Source organism: Oratosquilla oratoria, chromosome 4, assembly GCF_046742065.1.
Source record: "Oratosquilla oratoria isolate Oo_2021 chromosome 4, ASM4674206v1, whole genome shotgun sequence".
In the NCBI taxonomy this organism is placed as follows: domain Eukaryota; kingdom Metazoa; phylum Arthropoda; class Malacostraca; order Stomatopoda; family Squillidae; genus Oratosquilla; species Oratosquilla oratoria.
Window position 1 is genome coordinate 22,237,444 of NC_134780.1, and position 16,288 is coordinate 22,253,731.

Consider the following 16,288-nt stretch of genomic DNA (forward strand, 5'->3'; position numbering starts at 1 on the left):
TGGCCTCTTACACAAACCCTCCTACTGGGATCCAAGTCCTCACCCAGTAGGAGAGTTTATTTCCAAATATCATAATGACACAAATATATATATATATATATACACATTTCTCTTTTTATCCATAGCTTATTGGAGTGAAAAGTACAATAAGATATGGATAAAAAGAGAAATGAGTATTGAGGAATTAGAGAAAGAAAAGATACTAAGAGATGAAGCAAAGGAAAAAAATACGAAGAGAACGGAGACAAAGCAAGGAATTCCATTGGAGAGTAATCGACATGAGACTGAGGAAATACCGATTCATCAGAATGGGAAAAAAAAAAAAAAAAAAAGTGGCCTATACTAACATCGATGGATTAATTTCAGGACTGAATGAACTTAATGATTACCTGCTAGAAGAAAAACCAGACATAATGGGAATTGTGGAGACTAAACTAAGGGGCGAAATACCATCCATTGTTGTTGGACATGGACTATACAATTACTGGATTAGAAAAAGAGACAAGAAAGAGGGAGGAGGAATCATGTTCTTGGCCAAGAAAAACTTGAATGTGATGAAAATTGCGGAGGGCAAAGGTAATGTAGAACTGATCATGATAAAAGTCGAAGACAAAATAATGAAAAGTAGAAAGATTGTGGTGACTTATGTGCCACAAAAATGAACGCTTGGAAAAAGAGTGAGCATATGAAAATGTTGGAAGATACAAGGCAATCATTAAATTAGATACTAATGGGCGGGGGTAATCTGGTAATTATGGGGGACTTTGATTGCAAAGAAATTTGTTGGGAAAACATGACAGTGCAAGGAGGAGACGATTTGTGGGGTAATGTACTACTGGATATAACCATGGAATACACAATGACTCAGTGTGTTAGTGAAACACCAGATACAGAAATAACGAGGAGCCGTCAAAACTAGATTTAATGTTTACAACAGAACCTGAAATTGTGGATAAAATCCAATACAAGACACCAATTGGAAAGAGTGACCATATACTCATTGAAACTGAACTAAAGGAAGAAATATACATGGAGATAAATGAAAAGCATAGGAAAAGAAGATTGATGTACAACAAAACGGACTTTGCAAAACTAAAGAAATTCTTCCAGAATGCAAATTGGGAAATTTTTTACATGGAAGAGACATTAGTGGAAAATAAATGGAATATATTGATGGATAATTACAATGAAGGGGTAAATAGGCACGTACCAAGACAGGCGAGAGTGTACATTAAATGCTAGTTCAACAAAAAATGCAGTGGGGCAAAAGGCAGAAGGGACAGAGGTGGAAAAGGTGGAGAAAAAAAAATAATAAAAAAAAACTGGAAAATGGCAAGTCTATATATACTATAGAAATGAATATGTTAAAGTGAGAAGAGAGGAAAAAAGGAACCATGAAAAGGATATCATAGATAAATGCAAAGAGCAACCCAAGCTATTCTATCGATACGTGAATGGCAAACTTAAAAACAAGCAAGAAATGTTGAAACTACGCCAAGTGAATATAGAATACACAGAAGAATTAGAAATGGCCGAAGTCATGAATAATCACTTCAAATCTGTTCAATTTTTCTTCACTGGGACAAAGAAAAATGGTGGGGTGCAATCACTTAATTTAATACCTAAATCATATTACATCTTACTAGTTAATCGGTGTGAACAGTGTGGGCGCGGTAATTAGGGGCTCAAAAGTGCCCAAAAGTGCTCAAAAGTTTACCCAGCTCCACACAATTCACCAGTACCTTTATTTTTGTGTGAAGAGGGCATACAATAAAGTATATAAGCAACAGGACATGGAAGTGAGGGACCTACTTCTTTTCTTTATTTGATTTATGTGCCCTCTGACCTCTACATCATTTGTGTGCATGATGCCCGTGTCCGTTATGTAACAGGTTTAAGTCTTCTACGTCATTTGTGTGCGTGATGCCCGTGTCCATGATGTAACAGGTTGTGGTGAAAACACGAATCCGTTGTTCCTGCGTGATGCCCGTGTCTGTTATGTAACAGGTTTAAAGTCTTCTACGTCATTTGTGTGCATGATGCCCGCGTCCGTTGCATAATATTTCCGTCATGATCATGGTGGAAACATGAAATATATCCCCCCTCACTGGAGAAAAATGTTCAGACCTGTGAAACAAGGCCTGAACATTTTGTGTCAGGACGCGACAAGGCATCAGCTACCACATTTGATTTTCCTGGAATATGTTGAATACTTAGATCATACCCTTGGAGTGCTAATGCCCATCTAGCTAATCTGTCATTTTTTGTCTTACCATCTATGATATATTTCAATGGGTTATGGTTGCGTAGGATAACTACTTTCTTATCTAGGAACACATGGAATTTCCTCAAAGCTAATACGAGGCTGAGCGCCTCCCTTCAATGGTAGAATACCGCATTTGATACTCCTTGAGAATCTGAGACATAAAGGAGATGGGTCTCATGACACCATCCTTTTCCTGAGCAAGCATGGCACCTACAGCTACATGGCTGGCATCACAAAAAAGATAAAAGGTCTTACTATAATCTGGGGCTATCAAGACAGGACGATCTGAAAGAAGCTTCTTGCACTTTTCAATGGCTGCATCAGTGCCCTTATCCCACCTGAAATGATTATAAGAGAGCATGCGGGTTAAAGGAGCAGCTACCTCTGCAAGGTTTGGACAATACCTCCGATAGACTTACTGAAGTACATGAGACTTACCGTAGGTTAGTTGAGATGTGCTTCTGGTTTTATGAAGCAAATCAATTCTGCTGAAGGGTAAGTATTCATATGAGATATGCTCCGCCCAGCCGGTCCGACATTCTTTGAATAATACGAGCACCCACATGATAACCTGGAACTTGATTATTTTGTAATGAAGAGATTCCCAGTTGGTTACGTGTAAGGGGAGGAGAGCAGGGCATATGAATGCTTACCCTTCATCAGAATTGATTTGGTTCATAAAACCAGAAGCACATCTCAACTAACCTACGGTAAGTCTCATGTACTTCAGTAATTTTATATCAGCAAATCACAATTCTGCTGAGGGTTCGCAAACATATGAGGTTTTGAAGACATGTGGGTGTCGTGCCTCAGAAGTTCTTAGGCAGGTGAAGTTGGGGCCGTTCCACAATTCTTCCATTTCAAATTTAGTGTGCCCAAGCTAATCCAGTACTGCATCTTGGAATGGGTCTCCCTCCTGTACAATTTCCTTGTTGTAGTGTTTGGCAAAGGTCGATTCTCTTGACCATCCAGCTTTGGACATGATGTGGCGTATAGGTACGGACATGGATCTAGCTTGAGAGGCAGCAGCCGAGCGGACACTGCTCGCTGTGTATTTGGTAGAGTCAATTCCAGAGATAGTAAGTGCATGCTTGATCCATCTTGCAATTGTGTCTCTTGATACCGGTTTGTGCGGTTTGATGAAGCTTATGAGGAGTCTTCCATCCTTCTTCCCTGTCTCGTCTCGGAGGTGTTCCGCTTTTTCCAGATACGTGCGCAAAGTCCTGCACACACACAAACTTTCATCCTTAGTGTAGGGAAAGAACTTCACAGACTGAATGTTAAATCCAGGGCGACATTGTTTAATGTTGTCCCCTAACCAGGCTGAAATAGCTTCTTCCTCTATGCTTAAATTCTTGAGTACTAGTAAGTGTAGGGTCTGAACTCTGGCAGCTTGTGTAAGTGCCATCAGCATTACTAGTTTGAGTGTAAGTTCTTTCAGTGGGAGAGACTGTAAGGGTTCCAACTGTTTCAGTTTTATTAATACAGGTTTGACATCCCAGGTGTCCTTATATCTAGGCATTGAAGGCCTTAGGTTGAAAACTCCCCTCATTAACCTGATGACTAGGGGATGGTTGCCTGCCCTGCATCCGTCCACAACTATCCCCAGCGAGGATAGGGCCCCCCTCGCCGTGTTAATACTGTTGTAACCCACACCTCTGTGGAAAGTTTCTGTTAAGAAGTTTATGACGTCAGTTACAATGGGAGTAGTGGGACTGATGTCCCGTCTATGACAAAATTGTGCCCACCTGTTGATATGTGATCTGTATTGTTTGCTAGTTCCAGGTTTCCATGATGCCAAGATAAGGTCCGTACCTTTTTCAGATATGCCTCGTTCTCGCAGGCTTTCCCGGAAAGTACACAGGCCATCAATCTGGTATGGGACATGATGAGATGTTCTTCCGTCGACAGGGGCCACACCAGCACTTTCTTTCTCCTCATTATGATTCTTGGATCTTCTACGAGCAGCCTGAGTAGTGCTCCCATCCAGGGCTGTGATGTCCAAAATGGAACTATCATCCAACCTCTGGCCCCTTCTGCTCTTAAGTTTGGAGGCATCTAGCGATCAGGGAGAAAGGGGGTAAAATGTAGATGAGACCTAATGTTGCCCAATTAAGGTTGAATGCATCACAATAATTTGATTCTGGGTCTGGCCTCCAGGAGCAAAACTGAGGCACTTGTTTGTTCAACCTAGATGCAAATAGATCAATGTTGGATGTGCCAAAAATGATGCTTAATTTCTTAAAATTTTTCTCATCCAACTTCCCTTCATGTCTGTCATTGAAGTTCCTGGATGCTGTATCAGCCAAAGTATTATCACTCCCGGGAATGTAGGAACATGAGATCCAGGCATCATTGTTTAGACACCAGTTCCAAATATCAGAGGAGGCATTGTTACATGCTACCGACTTAGTGCCTCCCATTTCATTGATGTAGTTAACTGCTGTAGTGTTGTCACACAAAACTTTGATGTGCTTTCCTCTGACCTCATTTGCAAAAGATTTTAATGTAAGGAGCACAGCTATGAGTTCCCGGGCATTAATATGAAGCTTCTTTTCCTCTGTCGTCCATCTTCCATTGACTGACTGATGATTTATGCAGCCACCCCAACCTAAGTCTGAAGCATCTGAGTATAAGACAATTTCAGGAGTTGGGTGAATTATTCGCCTATGTTGGGTCTCAAGATGTTTGATCCACCAAGTCAGGTCAGTTTTCATTTCGTCGGTGATCAACATTTTATCCTCAAAGTTCCCATAACTCCTTCGCAATGCTGTAATCTTTGCCGATTCAAGGTGACGATAGTGTAACTTTCCAAGTTCCACAGCTGGGAAGGCAGCAACTAGAAGCCCGATCACCCTGGCTACTTCTCTGATTTTGTCACTAGTTATAGCTATTAGTTGTTTACATCCAAGTAGAATTCTTTCTTTCCTACGTATTGGTAAGGTAACAATCATTTTCTCAGTCAATGACATTGCCAAGGTATTCGATACTTTTAGTGGGTTCTAGCACAGATTTCGCAACGTTAAAACAGAAGCCCATTTTCGTGAGTAATTAAATGGTAGAATTAATGCAATCATAGCATCCAGAAAGAGAAGCACTGCACATGAGAGTGTCATCAATAAAGCTGGCGATGGTAAAGCCTTTTTCTCTTAAAGTAGCAAAGATAGGTTTCATGAGTTTGGTAAAAAGTCTGGGTCCTTCTGAGATTCCATTTGGGAGACAGGTGAACTGATAAACTTTGCCATACCATTGAAAACAAAGGAATTTTTGCTGTTCTTCCGCTATTCTAATAGAGTAGTAGGCATGTTTAAGATCCACATATGCCATATAGTCCTCTTCATTTATCAGTCTGATAGCTTGTTCAAAGTTCTCCATTTTGAAATGGATATAGGGAATGTGGTTGTTTAATTTTTCTAAATTGAGTACCATCCTATAATCTCCATCTTTTTTCCTCAGAAATACAGGGGAAATCATCTGATCTGCCCTTCTCTTTGTTTCTTTTAAAACTTTAAGCTCCAATAATTTCGAAATTTCTTGTGATAGTATCATTTGTTACGCCAGGCTAAAGTTATATTCCACATTCTCAAAACACAGGTAACCGATATCATTGACATTAATATTCAGGTGACAATGTTTGACTATGTCTAGAATATATGTATCACTAGTGATTTTTTGCCACTCATGCACAAATCTGTGAAGGGAACCTGCCACAAAGTTGGTACTTGCCTGGTTTATTGTTGGGGAGTGCTGCGTCCCCTGCCTTTGGATTTTTTTTAATCCAAGGCCTGCCAAGCGTAGTAAGGCCTCTGGTCTCCCCTATGTCCTAGCCACCGCTGTCCATAGGGTTGAAATCTTGTGTGTCCTTTAAACTGGGTTCTTGTCTTCCCACTTCCAAACTTCCATGCGCCTGGCTTCCAGGATGGAAAGGGGGATTTGGCTGTGATTTTGCTTTTGAGTTTTTCCGCCTCTTCGATTTGTCTTGCGGATTGCGAGAGGTCATCCCCAAACAGAAAGTGTGACATGGGCATATTGTCAGAGCATAGGTGCGAGTACTTTTGATTTATTTCCCGTTTGATGTTAAAACGGCGAACCAAGTTGTTACGGTAGTTGGCATGACCTAACAGTGCCAGAGCACCATTGATCATGCCCACCTCATGGGCCACCACAGCGTTACCTTCATCCTGGGCCACTTTGTCAAGCACCGAAAGTGACTTGATGATGATGGAAGCTGCCTTAGTTATATCTTTATTGACTTCCTTCATGCGTAAGTCTGCTTTTTTAGCGTCCTGTTTTAGCGCCTCCAAAATTTGCATATTGCACTCAACTGGGGATAAAGCAGGGCAATTACCGGGCCTCTTGGTACTCTCGTCCTCCGCAATTTCTTTATAGGTGTCCTCCCTCATGCCGTGGTCAAATATTTGATTGACCATGTCCGCCACATGTTTGGCAACATCTCCGGAGACTTCTTCAACTGGGCCGAAAGCCTTAGAGGACTGCATCAAAATACTGCCAATGGGGAAATCTTTATGCAACTCACCTTCTTCACTGCTGCTTCCGTCGGAGATAAAACCCGAAAAGTTACCTGGAGAGGGCGTAACAGGCCCTGCTTCCTTCCTGGTTGAACTAGTGCCCGGTCTGGCATCGTTGTGGGTTTCCGGCCTCTGCGAAATATCTTGCCGCCTCTCCGCTTTTAGTTGATCCATATCACTCCTCAGTTCAGCGATGGCTTGCAGTACTGTGTGCCAAGGGGCTGAGGAGTCGTCATGTACTTGGAAAGCAGTACGTGACGTGGAGCCGTCGGGGGGCGGGGGAGGGGGGTTGCCATGTCTTCTATGCAGTAGCGTCATTTAAACTCGTTACTAAAAACACGAAACAAATGAACGACGCTTTCGGACGTAGAGAGCGCGCGGACGACAGCCCGGCGTTAGCGGGTCGGATCAGTCAGTCGAGCACAGTACGGTCAGTTGCTAGAAGCACTCCAGTTAGGTAGCACTCACCGACTAGAACGGATCGGTAGCAGTATATCGCCAATCAAAATAACTTATACTTAACTACTTAAACTTTGACACATAAGACGCCGGTAAGGCAATCCGGAGACAGGTACGTAAGACATTGTTGACGATTGACTAAACAGACTTACACTTTTGCGTACCGGCTTTCCGCGATTGCTCCTACCGGCCCCTACCTCTTCTATAGGACCTGTGCCTACCGTAAGTAATTGGTACCTATCGTTAATATGTTTCCTAATCCTATTCATTATATGCGGGTACGATCCTGCATTCTAGACCAAGGTCTAAATATACAGGTCAGACCGTTTGAATTCTTGTGCGCAGCTTCTGACGTCATTTGGCTGAGTCCATTTTCTCTTTGTGAAACACTGAAGAAAACTGTGAAACGCCAAGGAAGACAGGAACTATAATATTTTATATATATATTATATATATATATATATTATATGTTCATATATATAGACAGGAACTATAATATTTTATATATATTTATATATATATTTTATATAATATTTGTCAGAATATAACTAATTGCGTGGAGCGATGCGAGCGAAGGCATCGTCTTTCCTATACGCTGCACCAGCTTCAACTGACAGCTATAGGACCCGCCAACCCCACTTTGAACAGCCAGGTGACGTTCACGGGCCCGCTGCGCCAACTCCCTCGAAATTCGGTCGGAAGTGGTTAGACCTTATATTCTTAGATCTTGTTCTAGACTTCGATGCGTAGCGCCAACGCAAGTATTTCTATCCCGATGGGAAGTACTGTTGCTCGACCTGCTTGATTTATGCTTGTATTTGCGAGAATGTTGGCTTGCTTCTCCTCCGTGAGAGGAGGCACCCGACTTCCTGCTTGTATGGGTATGCGTTTCGTCGGAAGACGACATGGCGGTTGTGACCGACGGAGTCGTATGCACGTTGTCGTATTTACCTGATAATTTAGTGAGTTTCGTTAAAACTCAAAATGAGAGCGTCGTAAACGCTTATTAGATGATAAAATGAGCGTCGTAAACGCTATTATTATATTGCAAATTGAGCGTCGTAAACACTCGAATGCCAGGTCAAGCACTAGTAAGCAGGGATACGGTTGAAATCTACGTGCGACAGAGTAAACAATCTTGACGACCGTTCAGCACGGCAGCTGCGTAAGCAACTGTCGGACCGGCTGGGCGGAGCATATCTCATATGTTTGCGAACCCTCAGCAGAATTGTGATTTGCTGATATAAAATCCAAGCATGCCCATAAATCTTCTGATGCCTCTCTTCATCTTTGGGACCTGGAAATCCATGATGTCTTTCACTCTGGCCTCTAATAGTGTGATGCAATTTTGGCCAACTTGGTGTCCTAGGTAGTTAATGGTACTCCTCCCAAAGGTGCTTTTCTTCATGTTCACGGTGAGATGGGCTTGTGCCAGTCTGTCAAATAAATTCCTCAGTCTGTGCAAGTGATCACTCCGTGTGTCAGAAAACATTACTATGTCATCTGAGTATGCCCTGACACCCGACAACCCCTCAACTAGCCAATTGATGAGGGGCTAGAAGGATGCTCCACGATTTTTCATCCCAAATGGTGTCACTTTATACTGAAAGTGCCCATGTGGGGTAACAAAAGCGGATACCTCAGTGGCCCTGCTTGTAAGGGGGATCTGATGATATCCCTTCATCAAATCCAATTTTGACAAGTACTTTGCAGCAGCAACCTCCTCAATGAGGTCATCAATTCTGGGGAGAGGGTAAGGATCCGCTTTAGTGACTGCATTGACTTTCCTATAATCAACACATAATCTCCACTCACCTCCAGGTTTTGGTACCAGCACAGCCAGCGAGACCCAGGGACTAGTGCTAGGTTCCACTAACCCTTGGTCCATGAGTTGTCTTACTTCCTACTCCATGATCCTCTTCTTCTGGGGCAACAATCTGTACAGTGTCTGCTTCACTGGCTTGGCTCCATCTTCTAGGACAACATCATGATATATTGCTTGAGTAACGGTGGGGCATGAGGAAAATATCTGGGCATTTTTGCAGAGAAGTGCTCTGACTTCCTCCTGCATCTCTCCTTCCAGTGATGACAAAAATTTCTCCAATGCTTAATGGTGTTTGATCTGCCTAAATCATAAAATAAGGTTAGATCCCTGATATCTGAATCAAGGCTCCTGTCAGCTTGCTCTGTCTCAACCATGCCAATTGCTTCTTCCTCTACTGTTCCCTTGAATTCTTTCAGAAGGTTAATATGTGCTTGTTGCACCCCAGGCCTCCTCATAGGGTTTCTCAAAACATAATTATGACCCCCTTTTCTCTCAAGCACTTTGAATGGTCCCTCATATTTTGGATGCAATTATGTTTTCTGAGGGGACAGCACAAGCACATATTCTCCAACTTTTAGTTCCCTCTTAACTGATTTCCTATCATAATAACCCTTATAAATACCCCGCACTATTTTGAGGTTTCTTTTTGCTATTTGCCTGACTTTCTTTAACTTCTCGAAATTAGTACCCACTAACCTGGCATACATGGTACTTTCCCCTGGGGTTTTTGACAGTAGTTGGTCATACAGGGAGGCAAGGGGCTCCCTCGGGGTTCTACCAAACACCAAGTAAAAAGGAGAAAAACCTAGACCTTCATGTACAGTTATTCTAGTGGCATATAATAACAAGTCTATGCCTTCATCCCAGTCCCTCTCAAATTCTAATACAAAGGCTCGAATCATATATTTTCAGGTTCCATGGAACCTTTCGAGACTTCCCTGACTCTGGGGGTGATATGCTGATGCGATCACATGTTTTATGTTGAAGCCTTCCACGGCTCCTTTGAATATCCCACTTAAAAAGTTAGTGCCTCTATCACTCTGCACCTCTCGAGGCATACCCATCTTACTAAAATAAGACATTAGGGCCTTGGTGATTGTCCTGGCCTTAATGTTTGAGAGAGGTATCGCTTCAGCATATCGAGTAGCCTGACAAATTATGGTGAGGAGAAATGTTTTCCCAGATTTTGTCTTTGGTTGAGGGCCCACACAATCAACAACAACCTTGGAAAAGGGCTCCCCAATGACAGGAACTTGGCACATGGGTACTTTCTTAGGTGTGTCATTTGGCTTCCCAGTCACTTGACACACAATACACTGCCTAACCACTCTTTTGATGTCTTTTGACAGTTGAGGCCAGAGAAAGTGCGCTGCACTGATATTGTTTGCTTTGTTTTGGTGATCCCAAGGTGCACACAAAGTTTCATGAGCTAGCCTCACAATTCTCTCTCTCATCACTTGGGGCAAGACTATTTGGGAAACAATATCACCTCCTACCTTTTCTGGTGCCTTGTATTTTCTCAAGATCACACCATTCTCCGTGACAAACTCCCTATCACTGTATTTCCCTTTCTCCTGCTCTTCCTCCTCCACTACTCGGCATACCGCCTCCAACTCAGGATCCTCCTGCTGTAGTTTGATGATTTCCTTCCTATCCATGACCATCTCACAGACAATCTCCTCTGCTAGGATGTTTTCTCCCTGGCCTTCAGCTACTCCTCTGGCTGCTACTTGTTTTTCTTCCTCATCATTCTCGTTCTGTGATTTCTTCGGGATCATGTTTTCAGGGTCTGCGTCGAACAGGAGGCCCAGGTTACCGTTGCTTCACTCTTCTTCTTCTCGTGCCTATTTGGCCTGGCCTCTAGTGATGAAGGCCACAGGGTCGGCCATGTCAGCTTCGTCTGTGTGTTATGCGTCTGTCTGGTTAAGGGGTAATTCACTGTCTCGAGTCCGACCTGAACTATCTCACCTACATCATTTCCTAGGACATCTATGCCTTTTATTGGGAGCTCTGCTAATCCTATTTCAACGCTCACTGTCTGACCCTCTATCTCAAGTAACACTTTAACTAAGGGTGCTAATGTTGTCACTCCTCCTGCTAATCCCATGGAGAACTGACCTATGCGTCTATTTTCTAGACCTGGTATCATGTCTGGCCTTACAATAGTGCGTGATACCTGTGTCTCGCAGAGCTTTGACCACATATTTTCTTCCACTCCCCTCTGCTCCTATTCTGGCATCCTTCACATACGGTAACCACTCTGGGCTGATCCCTATTTTGCCTGTCTCATCTGCCCTGCTTCCACCTATGCAGCAATTTCTGTCTTCCATCTTGTACACTACCCCTTCTTCCTCTGCCTTGCTGCTGTCCTGTCTTTGTCTCCAGTCTTGTGTATCCCCTTTGTTTTCTGTTTCTTTGGGGCAAGTTTCCATCCCATGACCGGAGGTTCCACAAGAATAGCACCTCCTAGCTTGGTCTGCATTCATTTCACCTTCCTCTACACACATTATTCCTTGCCTAGTTTGCTTGCCCCCCATGTCCTGCCTATACAGTATACTTGTTCACTAAGCCTAGCATTGCAATCCTGAGTTCTATGCCCATATCTCTCACATCTGAAACATTTGAGTGGTTTTCTCCATCTATCCCCTACTTGCGGTCTTGTATATCTCTGACTTGGAACTGCGAATGCGACTCTGTTCACACCTCTTTGGGTTTGTATTATACTTCTCTTTTTACTTTGATTTTTGCTCAATCTTAGCGCAAAGTTTTAAGCAAAACTTGCTACATCTACAAATGTCTCATATTTTTGCATGGTTACATACAGCTTGGCTTCATTGCTATTACCTCTAGGACTTCCTCAGTATTTACCGTGTTTTCTACTCGCATCCATTTCACTAGGTCACTCCTTAAATTCCTGCCAGATCTATATCCATGAGTGGTATCTTTCCTATCTTCCCTAAATTTCTTTCTGAAATACTCAGGGGTAACCTCATATACCTTTAGTATTTCACTCTTAATCTGATCATAATCATAAATGCCATCTCTATCAAACATTGTGTACACCTTTAAGGCTCTTGGAGTTAGGCTAGATCTTATCATTGCTGACCAGATATCTCTTCTCCATCCTATCTGTTTGGCTAAGCCTTCAAATGAGGAAAAGAACAAATCTGGATCCTCTTCAGTAAATTTGGGGATAAGATGATTTGCTTTTATGATACTATCCATTATATTTCCTTCACTAATTATCCCCATTTGCCATTGTGTAGGTTGTTCTGTTCCAACCCTATTTGTTTCCCTTTTGGTTTCTATCCCTTTTCCAGGGTAAAGCTCACTGCATGACTCAACTCTAGGGTCCCTACTTATTCTAACTCTGCTCATATCATTTACATCATAATGTCTACCTCTTTCCTGCAGGAGTCTTTCATCTTCAATTCTACTTTGCTCCATGACATATCTCCTTCCTATCCTTGGTGCCCCTCTATTTATCCAGTTTTTCTCTCTGTCATCTTCCCTATGCTAATGTCGGCCCTTATTTGTGGAGATTCCTCAAGGTAATGCGATTCTGACCTGTCTGTGATTAATTTCATTGAGTCTCATCCTGCTTCCAAAATTGTTCTCCATGGCCATGCAATATCTATTACCTAGCCTAACTTCACTCATTACCTTCCACGTCATAGTGCTTGAATTGTGGGACTTCTCAAAACTGTGAACTTCTGTTTCCTGTCTTCGGCATATTTCATCATCTATTTTGCTTTCACTGATACTACTTCTCACGTTGCAATACCTGACACTGGCATTTCCATCCTCCCCTGATTCATAATATCTGTCGTTCCGATTTCGTCCCAATTCTGCGTCGTAGGCATAAAATCTCTCTCTCCTATCGTCCCCTACATCATGAAATTTATCTCTTCTGTCATCCCTATTATAATCTCTCTCTCCTACCTGTGAGAATCCCTCAAAGTTATAGCTACTTTCAGAGCTGCTTGGAGAACTTGAACGTGACATCTTGGATATGCGACGAATAGGAAAAAACAAATGGTGCGGTACTGATATGTAAACAATGTAGCAAGACGATTGTGTTCCTATGATCGAACACGAGTTTAGTCGCTCGGTGGCATATATTTCTGCTTCATCTTCAAATTTCCTATCAAGTGCTTTGCACACACCAATCTCTATCTAGTGAAGAAGAAAATTGATCCTGGATAGGCCCCCATTTATATGCCACGTGCTAGGCCTTGTATTTGCGTTGATGCAATCCAGAATCCTAGATCAACATTTAGCCTCTTGCAATCAATTTTTCTTCACTGGGACAAAGAAAAATGGTGGGGTGCAATCACTTAATTTAATACCTATATCATATTAAAACTTACTAGTTAATTGGTGTGAACAGAGCGCGGGCGCGGTAATCAGGGGGCTCAAAAGAGCCTGCACATCTTTTTTTTTTATGCTACAGCCGTACAACACAAGTGCCATGGCACAGGTGCCAATGTATGTCTATGTAACCAATCCTATTTCTATTTACCCAGCTCCACACAATTCACCAGTATCTTTATTTTTGTGTATAAAGGGTGTACAATAAAGTCACTAATACTTATCTAAAACATATAAGCAACAGGACATGGAAGTGAGGGACCTACTTCTTTTCTTCATTTGATTTATGTGCCCTCTGACCTCTGCTGGCAGAAGGCCCCAATTTCGTATTCCTCTGCTGCTGACCTCCAAGCCTTCTACGTCATTTGTGTGCACGATGCCCACGTCCATGATGTAACAGGTCGCAGTGAAAACACGAGTCCGTTGTTCCTGCATGATGCCCGTTTCCGTTATGTAACAGGTTTAAGTCTTCTACATAATTTATGTGTGCGATGCCCATGTCTGTTGCATAGCATTTACATCATGATCATGACACTAGAGAGAAAGCACAATATTGGGACGAAGGTAATGAAAGGCGATCTCCCTCCATAAGCGAGATAACAATAACACAAAAAAGAAATATTAGAACACCTATCAAACCTTGATGTCAGGAAATCACATGGCCCGGATGGAATTGCAAATTGGATTCTAAAAGAATACAAAGAAGAACTAACGGACAAGATACATTACATAATAAATTACTCACTCAAAGAAGGAAAAATACCAAAAGACTGGAAAAATGCTAACATTGTACCAATATATAAAGGAGGAAACAAGGAAGAACCAACTAACTATAGGCCAGTCTCACTAACAAGCACTATAGCCAAAATTTGTGAGAAAATCGAGAATAGACGGGTAAAACATCTAGAAGACAACAATATACTGTAATAAACCCAAGACAATTTGGGTTCAGACAAGGAAGATCATGTACCACAAACTTAATATGTTTCTACTCAAGATTAATAGACATAGTGCAAGAAAGGACTGGATGGGATGATTGTGCCTTCCTGGACTTACGAAAAGCTTTTGACAAAGTACCACACAAAAAATTATTAGAAAAACTGGAACATATAGGAGGGATACAAGGGAACCTACTAAAATGGATGGAGGACTTCCTGATTGGTAGAAAAATGAGAGTAGTGCTCAGAGAAAAATATTCAGACTGGAAAAGTGGAGTACTGCAAGGATCTGTATTGGCTCCAATAATGTTTGCTATTTATGTGAATGACAGGGAGGATGTGAAAAGTTACATGAGCTTCTTTGCAGATGACGCCAAACTGTTAAGGAAAGTAAAAACTGAAAAGGATTGCGAATCACTGCAGGAAGACCTGAATAAGGTATGGAACTGGAGTCAGAGATGGGAAGTGGACTTAAATTTTAAGAAGTGTAGCATAATGTAGTTTGGAAAAAGCAAAAACAGAATATCAGGACAATATAAAATTGGAACCAAGGAGGTAAAGAAGGAGAGATCCCAAAAAGATTTGAGTGTAATTATCTCAAATGACTTGTCCTATGACAAACAGATAAACAAAATTGTCAGAGAATCCTACAACATGTTAAGATCAATAAAAGTGGCATTTACATATTTGGACGAAGAAATTATTAAAAAAATATTGGTCAAACTGATAAGGCCTAGACTAGAATATGCGGCAACATTGTGGCCACCCAGTACCACAAAAATCCAGAGAACAACAACAAAAATGGCACCTGCACTTGCAAACTTGTTATATGAGGAGAGATTGGCTAAACTGGAGTTACTGACTCTGGAGCAAAGAAGAGAGGTGACCTACTGACCATCTACAGAATCATGAAAGGCACAGAAATACTTGATAGAGAGGACTTGTTGAACTGGGACAGGAGAAGCACAAGAGGACATGGAAAGAAAATTAAAAAAACATAGCTACAGCAGAGATCTGAAGAAAAACAGTTTTCCACATAGAGTGGTGGACACTTGGAACAAACTGGACAATGAAATAGTGTGCGCAAAAACCATTCATGAGTTTAAGAGCAAACTAGACACTGCGAGATACAAAGGCGGGACACCACGAGTGTAGCTTCCCTTCCCGCAAAATACAACTAGGTAAATACACAAGGGAAAGTAAAAAATTATCCTCACTTTTGCCATAATATATCTTAATTAATGGAACACTGCATTCTGCACATGCATGCTTATAGTTGGTACTATTGTGGTCATGTGATCAAAGTTTGAGCATGATCACACCATTTTGATTTCTGTCTTTACTGTGTAAACATGGCCACTTCACTAGCACTATGCACCAAGGAAAAACAAAGAGCAGTGACTTGATTTCTCTGGTTGGAAGATGTGTCAGGGGCTGAAATTCATTGGAGGCTTTTAGCATGATATGGGGACAGTACGCTATTTCATAGAAGTGTACATAAGTGGATCGAGAAGTTTAAAAGTGGGTGGACAAGCATGACACATGATGAGGGAGCAGGATGCCCGTCAACCTCCACCTTGTTTGTCCAGCCACTTTTAAATTTCTCGATCCACTTATACACACTTCTACATGGTAGTGCACTGTCCCCATATTGTGCTAAAAGCCTCTGATAAATTTCAGCCCCTGACACATCTTCCAACCAGAGAAATTGGGTCACTGCTCACTGTTCTTCCTTGGTACATACTGAGTGGAGCAGCCATGTTTACACTGGAAAGACAGAAGGCAAAATGGCACAATCAGGCTCAAACTTCAATCACATGGCCACAACAGTACCAATTATAAGTATGGATGTGCAGAACACTGTGACAATAATGAAGATATGGTGAAAGTGCTGATACCT

General features: G+C 42.0%; 2 protein-coding genes across 2 annotated transcripts; both read right to left on the reverse strand.

Moving 5' to 3' along the window:
- Positions 1 to 2,960: 2,960 nt before the first annotated feature.
- Positions 2,961 to 5,238, reverse strand: LOC143024428 (uncharacterized). Its single transcript, XM_076183230.1, has 2 exons — positions 4,398 to 5,238; positions 2,961 to 4,324 (listed from the first exon to the last, which is right to left on the reverse strand). The coding sequence occupies exons 1-2, from the start codon at positions 5,236 to 5,238 to the stop codon at positions 3,147 to 3,149; spliced, it is 2,019 nt and encodes a 672-aa protein (XP_076039345.1). The 3' UTR covers positions 2,961 to 3,146.
- Positions 5,239 to 5,822: 584 nt separating this feature from the next.
- On the reverse strand, positions 5,823 to 7,075 carry LOC143024302 (uncharacterized). Its single transcript, XM_076183100.1, has one exon. It carries the CDS (start codon positions 6,967 to 6,969, stop codon positions 6,040 to 6,042), a length of 930 nt encoding a protein of 309 aa, XP_076039215.1. The 5' UTR covers positions 6,970 to 7,075; the 3' UTR covers positions 5,823 to 6,039.
- Between the last annotated feature and the right edge of the window lie 9,213 nt (positions 7,076 to 16,288).

Coding starts and splice junctions, on each gene's coding strand:
- LOC143024428 (XM_076183230.1), bottom strand. CDS start 5,238: ATGTCATTGACTGAGAAAATGATTGTTACCTTACCAATACGTAGGAAA. Junction 4,325..4,397: donor AGACCCAGAATCAAATTATT/GTGATGCATTCA, acceptor CCTGATCGCTAG/ATGCCTCCAAACTTAAGAGC.
- LOC143024302 (XM_076183100.1), bottom strand. CDS start 6,969: ATGGATCAACTAAAAGCGGAGAGGCGGCAAGATATTTCGCAGAGGCCG.